The 21,776-nt window shown below is 41.1% G+C and overlaps 1 protein-coding gene across 1 annotated transcript; it reads left to right on the forward strand.

Moving 5' to 3' along the window:
- The first annotated feature begins 6,332 nt into the window (after positions 1–6,332).
- Positions 6,333–21,715, forward strand: LOC145441580 (cubilin-like). The gene is made up of 2 exons (XM_080319476.1): positions 6,333–6,599; positions 18,260–21,715. Exons 1-2 carry the CDS (start codon positions 6,492–6,494, stop codon positions 21,296–21,298), a joined length of 3,147 nt encoding a protein of 1,048 aa, XP_080175602.1. The 5' UTR covers positions 6,333–6,491; the 3' UTR covers positions 21,299–21,715.
- Positions 21,716–21,776: the final 61 nt, after the last annotated feature.

A 21,776-nucleotide genomic window follows, 5' to 3' on the forward strand; every position in this document is an offset into this window, starting at 1 on the left:
TTACAAAAATATGGCAACCCTACCCTAGAGTTACCATATTTTGGAATCAGGAAAGATGGACACTTTTTCACAAATTTCATACATAGAATACCGCAGGGAAATCTTGAAAAATTTGTAAATTTTACCCACTTCGTGGTCGGTTAACTAAAAAAAGGTTAACTTCCCGGCTCAGCTCCCGAAATAGCCGCCGGAGCGTTACTTCAATGCTGATTTACTGTATATCAATCGATTTGCCCTGTATTTAACCAAAATTTCAAATAAAGAGGACAAAATGTCAAAAAGGAGGACAATTAGGCGTCTTCGGAGGACATTTTCAAAAACCTCAAAAAGGAGTACGTGTGGTAACCCTATAAGCAACCCACGCTGATCCAACAGTGTGTAGACTACAGCATAAGTATTGTTCCGCTGCCGCAGTTGACCAGTAAATGGACCGCGCAAAAGTAGAAAGATGTTAAACTTATTTATAGCTTAGTGTACCATCAGACACCGGGGCTGTTTTGAACGATACGTAATGAAATCATCTTTGTATGCCAAGTTGATAGGATAAATAGTTGTGGCGATAATGTTGAGTTCCATTGGGATAATCGTATTGATTTATATGTCCGCGCGGAAATGAACTGAAAATAGCAAGCATTGCTCCACTGCCGCAGGTTGACAACCTCTGCACTAAAGTCATAGGCGTGGCTTACATAAAATTTTGCATGTGTGTGAGAGGGGGATCACCTGGTGATTCCCTTGGTTACGCCTTCGATGGGACTCATCGTCTGAGTCTAAGTCCAAAATGACTCCTTCACACGAGCATCCCAGACGAAGTAGACTAGCTTTTATCTTTGTATTCTCGTGCAAAATGATTACACGTTGCATACAATTGCAAAACATATGCATTGCATTACGGCAGGGTAAATAAGTAAGATTCAATCGTTGTAGACGGTGGAGAATTACATTACTTGACAAAATTACATTACTCGACAAAATTGTTTAAAATGAAATAAGTCCAAGAGTGAAATCACAGGAGAAAGTTTAATTATTGAGAGCTTTGCCTGCTACCCTGTCCGCCGTTTTCATTGTGAATTTTGTGATAGTCCGCCCTCCTGCAGTTCCACTCGGTCTGCCGTTTAGTATTTCGAGTTCCACATGTTCTATGTTCCGCTTTCGAGTTTGAGCCATTTTATGTTAGTCGGCTTGGTCCGCAATTCCGCTCGTCTCGCCGTCTAATATTACAAGTTCCGTTGTTCCGCGTCCCGCAGTTTAGGTTTTAGTCATTTTGTCTTGACCAGCCTGTTCCGCGGTTCCGCTCGGTCCGCTGTTTAGCAGAGGTGGTCAGTAACGAAGTACTTCTACTTTTTCGAAGTACTCAATTAGTTTTTCACTACTTCTGGTACTTACTCAAGTAGATAGAATCTTCGCTACTTCTACTTCTACTTCATAATATTTAGTGATCTACTTACTTACTTTTCGCTATTTTCAGTTTGTCAAGTAGAAGTAGTGTAACCCTCCAATTAGAAAGAGAAACTGGGGAATTCTCGAGCTGTTTTCACGGAGTTTTACCTTTCAATTTTAAGAAAATTTAAGTCACACCCAGAATTTCCGTCGCGCTTCACAGCTAGTAGATATTGAGTTACAAATATGTTTTCACGAAAGTGAATCTTATTTAGGTTGCAGGTTGCATTGCACCACATTGTCGACCATATGACATATTTCGTCACAGTAAATATGGCCCATCATAACGTTTGAAACTACCGTTTCGCAATCTAGCATTTACCCATCATATCGTAATCTAGCAGCCCATGGCGTGTCCTAATCTGGAAAAGTGGGCTCTGACTTTTTGAACGTTAGATCTGTTTTAACAGACCACCGTTAAAACTGTCACGACAAAAGGCATAAAATACATTTTCCGCTTTTCTGATGTAGTATTGGAAGTTGTCGTTCGCAATTCAGAGTATCATTACTTTGAGTTCTAATTACTTTCAGTTCTTTTGTCTGGAGAACATATATGTTTACATTTAAAAGCAAGTGTAGCATCGCCGTCTATTTTCCTACGATACAATTGCACTATATGGCATTTTAACATTATGCCATATTTTTTATCATCGTATACGATTCGCGCAAAGTGTTAACATCGTATCCATACAACTTCTCCGTATTGCTCTTCGACTACATTAAAGGCCGTAATATGCGCGTATGGCCGTAACATGCCATGACATTTTCTAAAACGGGATGTTTTAGTAAACAAAAGGCTAGTATCTCATTTCCATAGCAAAACAATCATTTACATCTCATGATTCAGTCGAATGCTCATGCTGTCGGAAATTTATACCTTCTGGGATGCATCAATATGCATTGTACATGAAGCTCTCTGCACCCTCCTCATAGCTCAATTGCAGCTTTTGAAAGTCCATGCAAAAGTATTATGACCGTTTTCAAAACTACTTACTTACTTGAGTATATTTAAAGCCAGCAAATTCTACTTCTACTTCAACTAGTTTTAGGTTGCTTGTGTAAGAAGTACTTCTACTTGTACTCGAGTAGATTTTTGCGTCGTTACTTCTACTTCTACTTGAGTAGCTTTCTTGGCTACTTTGACCACCTCTGCTGTTTAGTATGGAAAGTTCCGTGGTCCACTCGTTCCGCCGTTTAGATTTGGCCGATAAATGCCTCTGTTGTAATATACATAAATAACCTACGGAGGTTAGTTATCCGTAGGTCAGTCATCCACAGTCGTAAAGAGTCTTGCGGAAGCAACGTTGCTTAGCGCCACCTTGTGACTTTTATATCACATATTATGATTCGAAATGTTGCTCTCGTTAGGGGCAATGCGACGGGTTGTTGTTGTTGTTTGTGGTATTCATGGTGTTTGTCGACTACTATGGTCATTTACACCAGGCCGATATTCCTTCTTTTTGATTCCGTATTGCGGGTCGTATTACAGCGGATTACCTCAGGGCAGTGTTGGGATGTCAAGTCATGAGTCATGAGTCATGACTCGAGTCACTTTGCAAAAATGACTTGACTTGACTTGACTCGCCGCTTCAGAGAGTCATCAAGTATACGGTGTCGATTATATCACTGTATCTTGTTTATGTTCGGATTGTTCGCGATACTTGTGAGAGCAACCAGTCAATCACTGATTGTACGTCTTACTGATCCTCCATTGCTACATCACAAATCAATTGACAGCAAACGAAATTATCGCAGCTCACGTTGATGTAATAGCAGTAGATTAATTTAATAGTAAGGTAGGCCTATCTCTGTTTTCTAGACGGCTCAGTGCTAACATTGCGCAGTGTTCACCTTAACCAACCCTCTTGTATGATTTGAATCGAACGAATGTAGTTTATGCGTTTATATAGTCTCACGGATGTGTACATGGCTGTATTTTACCATATTAATTTGCTTCAAGTTCTCGAGCCTTCGTATTCGATCCTCTATTTTGGCTCACGCTAACGCCTTTTCGTATGTATTGTCTATTTTACACTATATGTGTTGATTGATTCAAGATAAATGACCAATCAATTTGTTTTTCACACAGCTAGACTTTGAATCATCACTCATACTTCGCAAATTCAATTTGACTTGAATTGTAACTTGACTCGTGACTTGACTTGACTTGACTTGACTTGACTTGACTCGACTCGACTCGACTCGACTCAAAATGTGCAATGACTCGAGATGACTCGTGACGCGAAGGTAGTGACTTGATCCCAACACTGCCTCAGGGGCATAAATTTTAAAAAGGTAACCCAAAGTGCCATGCTGAAACTTTTCCAGCGTAAGCAAATTTAAAAAGGGCTATTGTCGCCTTTCCTGAACTAAACCGCATGCTTCCCATTACGTAATAGACGAGACAATCCTGATTTGAAGAGATAGAATGTAACTGCTGGACATAAGCTACAACCAAATGTTGCATATTCAGGCATAGTATATAATGCGCCTATACAAATCTGAAATTTATTATGGTAACGTACATCACGCATTATTTGTAAACTCGATGTCGTCTATGAGATCAATAATAATCTCGTGTGTCTCTTCAAAAACTATCTCAATCACGACTCTTCGCTTCGTTATTCCTATTTGCAGTCACACAGCTCAAATAGTATTTCTCTTTCTCTAACAATTCCGAACGAAAATTGTTCTGGCGTAGTGTGATGCGGTGTAGGCCCGGCGTATTCGTTTTCAGGAATACAAGAGACTTGACTGTGCATGCAAGCGTGGATTTTGCTAATTATTTTTATATCACCTTTCGGGGTTCTCTGGAGACCAGGGCTGGGGCTGAGGCTGCTTTTGGGTCGGAATGAGATATACAGCGATGCGAAGGAAGATATTGAAACTATATTCTTTGTGTACCTTCCATGCAGGCCGTATAGCGTGTACCATTTGTACAATTGTACATATAGCGGTTTCGGATTGGCGTTTCCGCTTCTGCATGCGCATAACTATTTGTGGTCGACTTTTCAAGATAACTCTAAACTGAGTGTGCACGTCTGTGCCTTCTGCGATCCCAGAATGTGGTGTCAATGTCACCGACTTGTTCCTAATGGTGACTTGAGAGAAAACTCAACACTGCTGCCATGAATATTGCTGTCTTGAGGGAATATTTAGAAAAAGTATTTCTTACTAAGAATCTCAACTTTTGCTACAAACGTGCTGGGTAGTACAGGGAGTTTTTCAGTAACTCAGAATTCTTTTGCGTGCCGGCTGAAATCCTATGGTGGGCCATATGATTGACACCCCTGCTTTAATTTATATACAATACATAGGATGAGGAAACTTATCAACGCTATAAAGGCTTATGAAATCCTGTAGTCGCTTGATTTGTAATATATCGTTTGGATAAAGTAAGGCTTGCTAGCCGCAGAGTCAGAGAAACAGTTAAATAGCGCTCAACAGCACGCCTGTTAGTTAAAGCTACATGCTTAATGACCTCTCGCCGTACCCCAGCTGCAATTTAAAAACATTTGGCTCTGTCATCTTATTCACATTAAATGTAGTCTTTACATCGACTTTTGGAGCACTTGCAATAAAGTTGTGTCAAAATATTTTTCACGTGTTGATACGATGGTTATGCCTACACGGCTCCCAGTTTGGAATAACTTCTTCATATGCCTACACCGGATTATGCCCGCTCCTATGGTATTGGTCATCTCGCAGCTCCGCCTGATCTGAGAAGATTAAAGATGCAGATACAAAGCATAATATAAGCCACTTGTCTCAATTAATGTGAATAAACACATCTTGTGAGGATTATTCATATAATCTGTACTTACCGTATCCTCTGTATAGATGGAAGAATGCCTAAAAGTAGTGATGGCTAGGTATTTCGAGTCGAATCCCTGCATTTACAACGGAGCCGGAGCCAATATTTCTAATAATATATTCATTTCGATATAATATTAACATTGTTGCGTTACATTTTTCATCTGAACAGTTACACACAATGTACAATGCGATGTCAAATAATAAACAAGACGTTGCTACGTTTGACAAAATTCACATTAGTTAATAGCCAACCTTTATAAGAATAAGAATTATTGCTGACCTATCACGATGCTGGGAATGTTAACAACAACATTTACGTTTGCCCTGGTCAATATAGTGTTTCTAGCGCACCTGTATCTTATCAAGTCATTGGTGAAACAATTACTTCCGCTAGATGGCGCGACGAAATATCGGCGGATAGTCAAACGCCTGGACACGCTGAACTGGGAGATCATGCTCTCGGGATGAATCCTTTATTACAACAAAGTTCCAGGTGGAGTAAGATTTTGTACAGATGAAGTAAAATCGTGAATATATTGCGAGATAACCAAGTGCAGGCGATTCTGTCATAGCCTCTATTGAGAAGATGAGGTGCACCTTATGCCTCCCTCGGGCCCTCCATGGCTCTTAGTTACTTTGTAAATCTTCGCAACACGTTTTGAGCACGGATAGCACGATTTACTTATCCACGAGTTCGACTTTTACACACATAGGAACGCTCATTATGCAGTAAGATCGCAAAGAATCACGTGGACATGACACATCGCCGTGATCAGCTGATTGGTTCTTTTCATAACTCTATCAGTTAGTGAATCAGTCGTTTTGTTAGATGAAAAAACACCTCGTGTGTTACACACTGCTAAATTGTTTACCGAGACATCACATATCTCGTGCATATACAGGTGGCACTCATACGAACATATCGGAATAATGGACTGAGTTTTCTCTCAGGCCCTGCAGATCCGGGTCTGAAGATCTTATTTCGATAAGATATCGCTGATATTCCTTACTTTCTGACGTCACAATATCCATACTAGATGTTTACAAAAGCTTGAAATATTGCTGAATGTGTTCTATACGCTCTCACATTATCGGATAACCATCCCGTGGAACTGTTCCATATGCCCGACCGACGTGGCGCACGTCTCAAGCGAATGATGTGACATTTTTCCGAATGAGCATAAAAGGAACAGCATGACCACAAGATTTCATAACGTCTGACTCGGAAGGTCACGATGGAAGCTCTTTTGTATCTGCTCATTGCGAGCATGGCGGCATTGTCGCATGCGCACTATCATGTGTTGGTGGCTGATGGCTCACAACAAGATGATGGAGGATCGTCGGTGAGTTAAAAAAGATATATATCAGTTTGATGCTATGCTCTTAGCGGCCGGCAACCTTGGATGCCGTAAAGGAGCCTATACAGTATACACTCTTCGGGAAAAGAGTGTGTATTCACGCCTAAAGGGTCGAAAAGGGTGGTACGCGAAAACAGAACCTAACTTAGAATTGTATCGCGGTGATAAATCCTACGTGCTTACGTGCATACCTTCGTAGGTTCCTTCCTACGTGCATGCATAATTTGGATTAAAATACTGTTGTCGGTTTATACCGCGGTATAAGTCTGAGCTATAGGGTCTGGTTTCGTGTGCCATGGGTGTATATTCACACCCGTATATCAGTGGTAGTACTCACATGGCTTTGGAGCAGTCGTAAATTTAAACTGCTCCAGCTCCTGCTACGGAGCTCTCTTCTATGATAAATTAGCTCCGGCTCCAGCTCCGGAGCTCATTGATGCCACTGCTCCCGGCTCCAGCTCCGAAAACTATCGAATGGTTCGGTTAGAATAGCCGTCGCAACGATCACGCGATAGAATGAATTTCAATTCGTAGGCATATACAATAACACACCGTCCAATTTCACGCTACAATTGAAAAACTATCAACAAAAGACGTGCATTTGCTCATCCAATTCAGAAAGGAGACGGTGTTTCTCGGCGTGCGGAATGCGCGCCTCCAAATCGACATGTGCGGCAAGGTCACGCTTCTGTCCTCTGGCGTCGCAATATATTCGTCTCATTACTAATTAGTTAAATTTCTCAGCTCACATAAGCATCAATCCCATTTTGTGACATGCATGGTGATCGTTACTTTTCGAACCACACAATTGGCCTTCGGTGTTGTGCTGATGGCGAAATTGCGGGTATGACGAATACCCACGATACAGTCATTACGGAGTAAGCGCGACATATACCACACCACAAATCCGTAGGTCTTTATCCAAGGCATTGCAGAAAACTCTAAGAATATATGTATGTGAAGAAATGCAATTGTTGTTTTGTTTGATTTTATAAGTTAATAATATTATCACTGTGTACTTGGGTCAAATTGTTATTTTCTGATTACAAGATGACTCCGACCTTGAAGACGTCGGTCATATCGGGTCTCCCATGTAGGCTAATATATATTTAGGCAAATAAAAAATATGTCATTATTGGACGTGAATGTTTGTGAACATTGCCTCTACTGTATTGCATAATTTGACGAATAAAAGAATTCTCTCTCCCTCATTAGTCAGATTCCTTAGCCAACATCAGCGGTAACCATTCTTTAATCAAAGGGAACCCGATTTAATGAAGTTACGATGAATGTTGGAGGCGGACATGGCGTAGCATAACTCCAAGAAGCTGCAACTTTGTGAATTAAATTGATGCATATGTCAAAATTGATATAGCGTTATGGTAATCCGAGCGAAACACCGGAAATAATTTTCAAGTTTTACAAGTTGATCTAAAATTCTAAATATCCAAGTTGTTTTTGTTGTTTATTGAAAAAATGGCGCTTATCACCTGATAGTTTTGGGAAGTGGAAGTTACGATAAGCGATATGTTACTTCGGAACGTTGGAATATCCTCCATGTTTATATCATCGGACCAAATTAATCATAATTATCATTAGTGTTATTTTTCTTCGTATGATTGTAGCACAATCTCACGCGTACTACACGGTCGGCGTGGAAAGGCGCTTGGCATCCATGCGCTCCTCTGTGTCCGTTAGCGGCGATTGTGTTTGATAGTATCAATGCGAAGGTCAATTAAATCGACAATGCGGTAGTGCGGAGCGGATCGACAAATTCTCTGGTCCGGCTCCGATCCGGTTGTGCAATTCTCTGGTCCGGCTCCGATCCGGCTCCGGCCGCATCGGGAAAAGTACTGATCCGGCTCCAATGCGGTTCCGGCCAAAAATGAAAAAGTCCTGCCAGAAATCCGGCCCTATTCGGTACGGAGGTTCCGTGAATTGATAAATATGCCTCGTTTATGTTCATACTGGCTTGGTGGTTATTTACGTGTGGTTGGTTGGTAGTTATATAGTTATAAAAGTTATGCTTATCCATAAAGATTCTGGCCGGATCAAAAAAGTAGTGATGCGGCTCCGACCCGGCTCCGGCCGTAACAGAAAAAGTAGTGATCCGGCTCCGATCCGGTCCTGTCAAAATTGTAAAAATCTGGGCGGATATCCCCGGTGGGAATTAGCAATATGGTTCACGTTCGCGTTCACACAGAACGTTTTAAAAACGCGTTCACACGAACCGGAACCTTTTAGAGGTTCGCACCATCCCTAGTGTGAAACCTTCTAGTGCGGAAATATCAGACACTGGCAATTCGGCACCTACCATAAATTCCGCCCCACAACGCACCGAGACTGTATGCGGTTTGATGAAGAAATACGAATTTGGAATTGCGTGCGTCTCAGGAAAGAGATTTTCTTTTAGTTTGGTTGGAAAGTGTTAGCGAAACCAATATAATTTGAGTAGCAATTACTGGTCTGCACTATTTTTGCGGCTTATTGTGTTTGAGCATCATCTTTCTCATTTGGGGGCGTTGAATCCGAATCTGGCATTATTTTGTTTCTGTCACGTTTTTGAGATGATAAAAGAGGTGATTAAAATAAAATAAGATAAAAGCAATATTAAAATAATTAACAAATCGTCTAGAAATGTAGAGGTTGGTTTAATTTTGGTTTTGATGACCTTAATTCGTATAGATATATCGGTGTAACGTTCTCTCTTCAAGTTCCGCCTGTAATCTACCATCATCTCACGTGACAGTCCGATCGCCCTTAGTACCTCTCTTCCATTCTTCCAAAATCGTTGTGACTATCATCGCCAAGGTTTTCACGAAAGTACTCTGTATAAGGTTTGTATGACATTGTAGCTTTATAGTCCGCGCACATTGGGTAATTTCTATTGTCTGGTGAACATTTATTTCACGGGGTCTCGATTGTTTACCACCTTTCTGTTGCCAAGAAGTCGCTAGCAACAAGAGGTGGTCTGTAACGAATTACTTCTGCCTGTGTCAGAATATACTCTTGTGTGCTTACGCAAATAGTTATGTGTAATGTACTTCCACTTCTGCCTAAACTGTTTTAACGGAAACATACTTACTTTTTACAATTTTGATTTTAAAAAATGGAGGAATTTTAGGATAAGCTTGTTTCACTTGTATGAGTGAAATTATCATAACAACAGCGTGGAATTAGACCAGTGTTTCTTAACCTGGTCGCCAGCGCCTCTCAAGAAGCGATTTGGATATTGTAGGGGGCGAAAACGCTCAGGGCGATATGGGGCGCTGAAAAAAAAGGCGTCGCAGTAGAGGTTGCAGTAGGGTATGATAATAAATAGTATGTAGTATGTAACATGTAGGATGATAATATAGTAGAATATCAGTTCTATATATCCCTGAGTTCTCGTTCAAATTAACATTTAAAAAAATCTGTCAAATCTCGACATTTTTCGTCGCGCTATGTGCGAAATAGATGCCGACAATGTTTGCAACATGTTCCATGAATGTAGTGTTATATTATAATTCATGTAAAATGAATTGCACGTACTCTTAGATGGCCAATAACCTGTTAAAATACTCCCATCACGCTAGCCCGGGTTATTTTCCACAAAATGCTTTGAAATAGGTATTTATCTCACAGCGCACAGCGTGTCGAAATCGAAGCAAAAGGCATTGTACCACTTTTGAGAGTGAGAGACCTCTGTGCAAGATGCTTTGGAGCTATTTGGTCAAAATGATTAACTAAATATATTTGTATTTGAGAGCTACAAAATTAAATTTTCAGAATATTTCTTCTTCGAACTCTTACCTTCTGTTTTTACTACCGTCCTTAAAAATGGGGAGGAGGAGCTAGACCTAGGAAATTTTCGATAAAGGGCGCTGCAGGAAAAGTTTAAGAACCACTGTATTCGACACTGTCAAAATAATCTTACATGAGAACACGTTTGGGCCACTTGCCACATCTCACAATTTTCTTTCACATTATATGACCATATTATGCTCAGGCGCGTAGCTAGGAGGCCTCCTTTTCAAACGCGGAACCCCGTCCTTTTGAAATGGACATTTCAACTCTAATACTCGTATACCAGTGCTGCGTGCGGCCAATTAGCGAAAAGCGTGTTGCCAATTAGCAGGATCGTCTGCGCACAACGTAACGCGATCTCGCGCTGATATTGTTTTTCATTACTGGCCTACACAATTGCATCTGCAATAGACTGCTGCGAAAGATATCATCGCTGGCCTAACTATGGCGTCTCGGGCTTTGCAGGCTCTTGCTCCTATCTCTTGATAGTTTTTAGACTTAGGGACAATGCCGTTAGGTGTATGCTGATTAGCGACTGTTATGTCGTACTGACTAAAGAGCTGAGGTGGTTAAAGTAGTCTAGAAATCTACTCAAGTAGAAGTAGAAGTAGTGACGAAAAAATCTACTCAAATACGAGTAGAAGTACTTATTCTTTAAGCCATCAAGAACTACTTGAAGTAGAAGTAGAATTGACTGACTTTAAAAGTACTCAAGTAAGTAAGTAGTTGTGAAAACGATCCTATAATTCGTTCACATGGATTGTAAAAAGGTGCAAATTGAGCTATGCGATAGGTAACGAGCTTGATTCATATTGATGCATACCAGCAGGCATCCAATTTTCGATAGCATAAGCATTCGTCCACATCATGGAATGAAAATGATAGTATTGATATGGAAATGCGATGCTAATCCTCTGTTTTCTCGAACAGCACGTTTTAGAAAATAGCACGGTATGGCGCCATTCCCCATATTATAACCCCCGTAGTTTAGTCGAAGAGCAATACGGAGAAGTTGTATAGGATACGGTGTAAACACTTTGCGCGATTAGTAAACGTTAATAAAAAATATGGTGGACCATAAAAATGCCATATTGTGTAGCTTTATATCCAGAAATTAAAGGCATTACTACACTTGCTTTTATACTACAACATGTAATATGTATGTTATCCAGACAAAAGGACTAATATTAATTATACCTCAAAGTATATGATACTGGGAATTGAAAGTGAAATATAAAGACTACTTCTAAAAGCCGAACATGTATTTCATGTTTTTAGTCCAGAAAGTTTCAAAGGTGGTATGCTAAATCAGCTCTAAAACTAAAAAATAGTCTTGAGCAATGTTCCCTCTAAGCTGCGCACGTGCGCAAATGCGCAGTGCTGAAACGGTCTCTGCGCACAGAAAATCTAGGCTGCGCACAAAAAATCCGAAGTGATGACTGTTTTTAGTCGTTGCACACTGTTGTCCAAGGGACCGCGCAGGCGCGATGACTCGTGAAAAATTAAAGAGAACATTGCCAGAGGCAAATACTGCTATCGCTGAAGTCTGAAACCGAGGTATAAGTGCTGCCCGCATAGGTAGATATTGCGCTACGTGAAGAAATGAGAATTTGCAATCACGTGCGCCTCACGAAAGATATTTTTCTTCAAGTATGGTCTCGCACGCGTAAGCGATACTGATATCATTTCAATAGCGCAATCTTTTCTGGGATGGCGAAATAACATGGTTTAACAAAGTTATCAATAACAATGTGCTAGGTCGAAGTTAATCTGCGAGAAACTAAAGAATAGTCTTTTCCGCGGGGCATGAACATTGCGTAAGATTTACTGTACAATTACATGCCGTGAATTTTCGAAGTCATCATCAGGCAAATCTGGATAATATGGATGGATAATAAAAGATGGGATAATATGCAGAATATGCAAGTACAAGCGCCAATATTGTTGAAAAAATCCATCCCTTTGCAAACGTTGATCGGGAAATGCTGCAACTGTGCACTGAAGGGCGTTGAATTATACGTCAGCTTCTCAGCATAGTACAAATTTTGATTTTATTCGATTCGTTTGAACGGGAATCTTCTGTCGATAAGGTCATAATACGCTGATATTGTTCTTGCTTCATTCAGACTTGAATATTCGTATCATTATATCTGACCTAACCTCCGTAGGTTAGTAATCTATAATCTGACTGTATGTCTTGATAGTAATGAGCGCATATTGTTGGCATTAAAACGTCACATTAGTGTTTTAACGCGGTAGGCCACTAGGCCTACATCAGGGCCGGCCAACCCGTGGCCCCCGGGCCACATGTGGCCCGCGAGAAGGTTTTGAGTGGCCCGCGAGGACATTTCTGAAATTTCTAATATCATCAAAAATGGATTGCACAGATTGTGAACTTGCAAGGCCAAGCAAACATTTGATTAGTCTGGTCGCAACACTTGAGATGTGATGACTAAAATATCAGATTCGACGCATTGACAGATCCATCAGCCATTCACATATTGGTATATCTTCTTACACTACAATAAAGCAGAATAATTTGCGGTAGATTTATCAAAGGTAAAAATTTTCTACAAGCTTGGCGCAACATGTTGTCACTCGATTTCTTGTTTTTAATATTGTTGCCCTTTTGTGAAAATGGAAGAACACCTAATGTATCAGATTGAGTCTAACTATATTCGCGATTACGAGACAAAGTGTCGTTCAACATATGCGACATTGCGTTTGCGCTCGCAGTAAGACCGTCGACTATGAAACCTAGGCACGAAATGATTGACGCATGTTGGTCGCATCTTTCGATATCGATATGTCCATGCGCCGAATAGCCCAGCCCAGTCCTCGCAAACTTAGCCCAGCGATATACAACAAGCCCGCAATATAGACAAATGACAATATTATTGACCTATGAACTCCAAAAAATTTTTTCGCGCTTCGCGCGGCTGGTGGCCCGCGCAATAATTCGTCAATCGAATGTGGCCCGTTGGCTGAAAAGGTTGGCCAGCCCTGGCCTACATCGATCGCTTTAATTGATTTTAAGTTCGTTCTCGTGCGTGTATGTCTACTAGTAATCTATAGTGTGTCACCATTTACACGGATTTATTGTGACGTCACATATGGTCGTACAAAATTACCATTCGCCGTCTACAGTACTTGCGGTTACAGGCGTCCATTTGTCTTGCTACTGGTGTTTTGGCTATAGCTGCTTGCCTGTGTGGCCAACGTCGAGCGAATATTCGCTAATTCTGCAGTGTTTATGCTGACCTCATTTAATAATGGCAAAACGAATGGTAGCTTATCATCACCTCACCAAGCCAAACTATTAAAGAAGTGCGATTCGTTTAACATGAAATGGTTGTCGTGTCGGAGCATGCGAAAACAGAAAAAATTGCACAATTACGTGAGAATTTTTCTTTTTCGAGCGAGAAAGGACTGCCTTGCAAAATATGTCGAGAAGCAAAATATGGAAAAAAATAGCATTCAATATCTTCAGAAAGCCACCGCACTGGAACTGAAGCCGAAACATCCTCCAAATATGCACCACAGCACACGTGCGATATCCATGATGTCGAGGTTTATCGCCATTGCTCGTGAATGCTTCTTAACTCTTTGCGATGCCACAGAGTCGCACGTGTGTTATGGTGCATATCCCGAAAATATTTCAGCTGAAGCCCAAACGCAGTGGCTTTCGGAAAAATGCCCCCAATGGCTTAACTTCACGTCGAGACCGCATCATGTTTAGAGCGTAGTTCCCATTCTTTCCTCATAATGTGATTATCTGGTGTCGTGCAATAAAACAAAATGTAAATGCTGTAGGCCTACTTTGATTCTATCAGTGAATCATGGGACTCGAATGGATGCACGCACGTCTGGTGTTACGCACAGGACCGTAACTGCCGAACCCAAACCCCCCAATTGGGGGGCCCGAGCTCGAAGGGGAACCAAAATTATTTCGTGAATAAGCATAAATCATGTAGTATTTTTTTAGAAATTTTGGAAGCTTTTTCAAAGAAGAAATAACAATTTGAAATCGTGTACGTCTTAGTTTAGTACGTTTGGGCGATTTCAATATCTTTTGACACAGCAGATAGGAGGACACGAAATAGCATCACGTACCGAAGTCATTATACCAACGGGTACGGGTTTGATTATTATTTAGGGGCCATACCTTTTCCAACACACCTCACTCAGCTCTACCGTTAAATCTGATTACGTGAGCAGAGAGAGGATCAAAATTGATAGCAATATATATGCAATTCCCTGTAATATTGACCGATTCAATCATGAATTATAGAAATATTTCGCGCTTCGCGTGTCCAGACTATACTCCCGCTTAACGGACACCCAATGTAAATGATAAGTAGCGGCTAAAAGTGTACGGAAAGAGGGGGGTCTGGGGGGCGAAGCCCCCCAGAAGTTCGGTTCATCACCATATGGGGGGACTGGTTGAGCACTGTTGTCGATGGGCCTGCGCAGTGAGTTGGCGTGTTTGCGCAGACTCGTGAAAAATTAGAGGGAACATTGGTCTTGAGTCTACTTTTCCAGATTTGGACACGCCATGGACATGCTAGATTACGATATGACGAGTAAATGCTAGATTGCGAAACATCACTTTCAAACGTTATTATTTGATATGGGCGAAGGGCGACAATGTGGTGTGAACGGAACCACGTCAACCTTCTACCTAAATTATTTTCACTGATACTTTCGTGAAATCATACTGGTCAAACTGCATCCACTGCGCGCGAAGCGCGACGAAAATTCTGGGCTTTACTAAAATTTTATGAAAATTAAATGTTGATACTCCATGAAAACAGCCCCGAAATTCCTCAGGCTATCTTCCTGATTGGAAGATTGAACTACTCCTACTTGACAAACTGAAAATAGCGAAAAGTAAGTAAGTAGATCACAAAATATCACGAAGTAGAAGTAGAAGTAGCGAAAATCAGATCTACTTGAGTAAGTACCAGAAGTAGAGGAAAACTACTTTAGTACTTCGAAAAAGTAGAAGTACTTCGTTACTAACCACCTCTGCTAAAGAGTGGCATCGCGAAACTGAATGTCCTCAACAGACTTCAACATGCGTAATTGATTTCCAATTCCGCTAATACTAAAACATAACGATCAGAAGATGTGTGTCAAGGCTTGAGATTTTGAAGTTGAGAAATGGGAGACATAGAACAGATTCCATGAAAGACTCGGACATTTTGACTTGCGAAAATCGTCAGCGAGGCTGTTGGTGAGCGCGTGTATTTAATTGTTAATGCCGCTAATTGACAGCACTTCCGGACTCGTTGGCAAGCTTATCTTACGCGTAAGTTCATCAACGCGAGAAGCTTGTATGATCGTCATTTACGCATGTAACCCTCATGAATTGATACTATATCGGTAAATTTGAAAAAATCCAAACACTAGCTTTTATTTCAACCACCCTTACTTTTCGGCTGGCTGCGCGCCTGGTTATGCTCATCGTTGACAATGTTTACGTTTCACTAAATAGCACTCTGCTCTCACAAAATGTAGGGGAATGTGGGGCACAATGGATACAGGGGTACAATGGTACATCGTGAATATTTTAAAGACCCACCAGGAAAAATATATACCACTTGGATGATTTAGTAGTGTCATGTCAACCGTAATCCTGATGTGTAAATTTACATCGCTGCATTTCGATAGTGTTTTAGGTGGGTATATCTCGTTCCTATTGTTTGATATCAGTACACAGTTTGGTCAGAGCAGTTACTAGTCGCCATGTATGCTATTTTAGGCGCATGATTGTGGTTTTAGCATTTTTGGTTTTGCTCTGAAAGAGTGGGTGAGGCACACTGGGGCAATTTGGTTGGGGTACAATGGTCCATCGATATCCAAAGGCATATTTTGCAAAGTATATAAAATGTACAGAAATTTACACTCCCTTAAAAAGCATCTCTTGAAGTGTCACGCAATAAATGGAGGACTTTAAGGTTATCTTACCACCCCCATATTCAATGTGGATCGACGAGCCGGCAGCGATCCTCATGCAAGTTTCATTATGATTCCAAACTCCGGGATGTAAGCTAATACTGGTGTTGGGCACCTGTTAATCGAGCATTTTCTTCAGCAGTTTTCAGTTTCTTGCTAACTGACGTGTTTTTTTTAATGCTGTCTTCCTCGCCGCTTGTCCCATTTTACCCCGACTATGGTACCTAGTGCAGCTGGTTTTAAAAGCACTACGTCTACCAGAGAAGAGTTCTCGAGGACACATGTCGGAGAAAGAACACCGTAACGAACTTGTTGACTGACGCGCATATTTTCCATACGTTGTGGAATTTTCTCTCGCTACAAAGCCATACATTTGAGTTCGAATTTTGTAATGTGACCCTAGGTTTTAAATGCCTTTTTTTGGATATGGCGAACAAAACCACTTGCGTTATAGTCGCCAATGAAATAACAATCAACAACTACTTCTACTCGTGCTAGAGTAGATTTTTGTGTGGATACTTCAACTTCTACTTGAGTAGCCTACTTGACTACTTTGACCACATCTCCTCATATGGTGCTGTTATTCATACAGACGAAAAAGTAATCGCAAATAAATTGATACCCCCAAATTAACGTATGTATGTATGTATAAGGGGTTTTATGGTGCTCGACTACTAAGGTCTTAAATAGCATATTCATATTGAAATGAACCCGAATATTTTCGGCTGACACTCGTCAGGGGTAATCGTCTGCAACTAGTAGAGAATTGGAAAGAACATTGTATATCAACAATCGTATCACAAAATATGACGTCACCAGCATGAAATTTCGAATGAGAGAGCGTTCAATGTACTATTTTTAGGTGGTACACGAACTCCTTTTGTTGACATAGTTTTGGTTGGTGTATTTTGATAAAAGTTGATTCTCTACTAGTTGCTGACGATTACCCCTGACGAGTGTCAGCCGAAAATATTCGGGTTCATTTCAATATGAATATGCTATTTAATTGTATATTGAAGTTCTGTACCTCCAAGAAGCTCTACTAAGGTCTTGTGCACCAGGCCTGGGGGAGCTAATAATTGAATCATATACGTCTACACAATACAACAAATTCTATGACTGGATTAACCATACGCGGATCAGTCAACAGACAGACCAAGTTAAAGCTCACACTGTTCTGTTCAGCTACATTTTTTAAATATTGTCTCTGGTGATAGTATCGAGGGCACGTTAGTAGGAAATGTTCGACAGTTTCTGGTACGCCGCACGTTTCGCAGAGACCACTGTCATGACAACTCATGCGATGGAGGTGATAGTTCAATTTCCAGTGTCCAGTTTGTAGACCAAATTAACGTAGATGCCATAGTGGGTCCCGGAGCAACAGATGCGAGCTGTTTTCGAAGTATCCATGATATGGGCCTGATGGATACACCTCTACGTTAACAACAAAATCTATCGCTTTATCGTTTTCTTTATAAATATGTAAATCATAGGAATAGGCTACCAATTATATTAGCGTGAATATGTACTTCTATCACAGCGAGGTATACGATTGCACAACGCAATACGCAATAGCATATACGCGTAGCCAAGAGGAAAAATGTAGTGAGGCGTTGTAAATTCTTTTATCAATGACGGGATGCCGTAGATTCGTTACGACGTAGATAGCAGATACGACGCCACAACCCACAAGGCACGAATTGGATGTGACAAAGGCGCTATACTAGTTACTCGTGTCACGAATTAATATCCACTGCGGTTACTCATCAGTCATCAGGATCACGAATTCAGAAATATAACGCTGCTTACGAAGTGAAACCCTGTATTTTAGCCTAATTGTCGATATATTTGTCACGTGTAGATGAAAACATTTTGTCAAGTTTCTGATTTATTACTTTCAGATCTCCATTTCATCTCATTTGATTCGTCACCGGCGTTCATTGACTCACCGCGATGAAATTTTGGCGACTCTTGAGGACGAGGAAGAACTCGGATCCGGCGTTGAAGATATATCCACAGCTAATATTCAAGAATTTCAATTTTTCATGAAAAACAACGACACTACGAATCCCGCGCGAACGACCATAAGCGAGCTGATGCCAGGTAACGCAGTTTTAATGGATTTCACCATTCACAACGAGGGGAAAACGTACAGATACGACAGACATTCGCGAATGTCAGTCGAAGAAGCCACCGTGGAATATCGCGATTCTGTTTCGAAAGGTCTAAGCGCAGTTATGTTAGGTGACGTAGATAGGTGTTCTGACTGTCGCACTGACGAGTTGGATCCGGACCAGGCTGTAGCAGCAACTGTAAATATCGCACCAGGTGATACATTGTCGGTCTCTCTGAGCTACATGATTCCTGCCGTTGACACTGATAACACTAAAATTGCGGAAACGGAAAAAGAAACTTATCGTACTGATGTGACGATAGATCTTGACGAGTCTGCCCGTAATTTTATCGGTGTTTTAATGTCTCCGAATTATCCGGACAACTATCCCAATAGCGCGGACCTTACTTGGCTTATCGATGCACCCATTTATGACATGGTGATCGCCGCAAATATGATCAGCTTCGACACAGAGGCATGTTGCGATCATTTGTACATTTACGACGGACCAACTGACACATATCCTCTGCTTTATGTCGGATCAGGAGATATAACTGGTCCCGAATCGTTAGTTACAACGCGGTCCAGTATGTTCGTGAAGTTTCAGACCGACTCATTGGTAAATGATGGCGGGTTCGCTCTTGAGTTTCATCCGACTACAAGGGAAATTATAACCGAAGATGATCAAACTGATGAAGAAAAACACAACAACGGTACTGTAATAATGCTCGATGATTCCGGCACTTTAAAATCACCCAATTATCCCGACTTTTACCCTGCTAATTCAAGGATTGTTTGGGATATCGCAGTTGAGACTGGGTATACTATTGATTTCAGGATTATCGATTTTGATGTGTTTGAAGGTGAAACATTACAAGTAATCGACCGCAATACGAGCAAGGTCTACGCCTCATTAAATTATTTAAGTTATCTCACGATCTTACCGTATTACTTCAATGTATCATCGAATCAGGTATCAGTCGTTTTCAACACGATTGATAAGATCATTCCCAAAAGAGGTTTGTATGGGAAGTACTTTGCACGACGAGCTGATGAGATATTTTTGGAGCAAAATGACACTTCCTGGCACGCGATCACTTCGCCGCATTACCCGCATCACTACGGAAACAACGATTATCAAGTGTGGATAATCACGGCCAGGGATGTGGCTTCCGTTATTCGCATGGCAGTTACGTCGTTGAACTTGGAAGAGGGGTTCGACTTTCTGTACATTTATAACGGCGCGTCGATTGATCGAGACGAAATTCTGGCGACCCTGTCAGGAATGGGTGGCGACGACATAGAATACATGAGCGACGGGAACACGGCTACAATTGTGTTTGACAGTGATAAGTCAATCACTGATAAAGGGTTCGAACTAACGTACAGAAACGACCGGGCATATACGAATTGCTCGGAAACCGCGGAGTTCATAAATGGCGGACCAGGCGGGACTGTGCGTAATGTGAACTACCCCTCCAATGTTGTCATTTCTCACGACTGTCAGTGGTTGCTGCGGGTTGATGAATCAAAGAAAGTTGCCGCAACTTTGCGTGAGTTTGAGGAGACTTATGCTCAAATTTCATTTTATGATGGAAGTTCAAAATTGGACCGGCTGCTGTGGTCTACGACCGGAGACTCTCGTAACGGAATAAGCGTCGCGTCGTCTTCCAATGAAATGTTGGTAATAATCAGCCCTACCTCATCCGGTTATAATGCGAGATACTGGTACAGTTTCCAAGAAATCGATGGTGAAAATATTCCATATTGCGAATATAGATCACTTCATACGGTCGCACCTGGCCAAATTACCAATGTAAATTATCCTAACTATGCGCTCTATGAAGAATGCAGTTGGATAATAGAAGCACCTCTCGGATACCAAGTCAAGGCAACGTTTCAGCAGATCGTTACCTCGTCTAGCTCTTCATCCTCATACCGCATGCTAGATTTTTATGATGGAAGTTCGACTGATTCCCCATTAATAGCAAGCTGTAGTAATTATTATTGTCCTGTTGGTTCCTCGGTCAGCAGCTCATCGACGAATTTGCTAATCGTAGCGGACGTTTCCAGCACATTGCGATTCAAACTTCAGTATCAGTTCGAAAGTGGCTTGAATTGCTATATCAATCGCGAAATAGGATCAGTCATGTCACCATCCTTCCCGAACGCATACCCAAACAGCTTTTATCAAGTTACATTCATTGAAGTTGCCTCCGGTAGCATCATGTTTTACTTCGATGCTTTTGCGACAGAATCTTGTTGCGACCTGCTGTCTTTATATGATGGCAGTTCCACGTCCTCGCCACTAATTTATACTCTTGGCGGGGATCAACAAGGACTAAGTGGTCAAACGTCTGGACGATATTTGACGTTACAGTTTTCCACCAACGACAACGATGCCGGGTCTGGATTCAGAATGGATTATTGCTCTACAAGTCAGGAATGTGGGTTTCTAGGAAATAAAAATTCAGCGTACGCATATCTTCTTCAACCGTACCGCGGTCATAGATATTATATTGGGTCACCCGATTTTTCGGAATATTATCCCGATAACGTTGACTTTTTCTGGTACATTGAGTGCTACGAAGAGGATGATACGTCCAGATATACATTTAAAAGAGTCGATATTGACAAATCGGATTCCCTAATATTGTACCAGGGCTTCAATATGGCTAACGTGCGATTGAATTGGAAAAATGGATACTTCAACTATGCCGGTAGTGACTATACGATAGATATTTATGACCGACGTAGTATTCTATGGTTCCACTCTGACACTGCCTTTTCTGGGTTGGGATTTTTTGTTTCGAACTTTTGCCATTAGACGCCACGTGGCTTCATACAGCTCCTTACGCTTGAATCATTTGTGCTCCTAATGCAATCTTACTATGAGCTATAATCATATCGTAACGCAACTAATCAAAAAAGGCGAGTATAGATTTGCTTAATATCTGATTTTTCCCTATGGTATAGCGTTTTATATAGATCGATTCATATTGGGCTTTCTTCGAAGTTTCTTATGACTCATCGTGGAATCGTGACCGGAATCTTCTGAACAATGTACATCAGTTCCAAATTCTTATAATTCAGCTTATTAGCTTTAACTGGAAAACGGGAATAAATAACATCATCATAATTATTACGAGGTGTTAGAAAGCGCATTTCCGAAGGGCATATAATTGCTTGTGTGTAATAATGTATATTATGTGAAGCTGGATTAAAATTGATTATTTGAAAGAAATCTGTTTGTTTTATCCTTTTCTTCAAACGAGTGCATGCAGACAATACCTCCCATGTCGGTG

The sequence above is a fragment of the Botryllus schlosseri genome, chromosome 6, assembly GCF_051294905.1.
Source record: "Botryllus schlosseri isolate E-star chromosome 6, Bs_hap1, whole genome shotgun sequence".
NCBI lineage: Eukaryota > Metazoa > Chordata > Ascidiacea > Stolidobranchia > Styelidae > Botryllus > Botryllus schlosseri.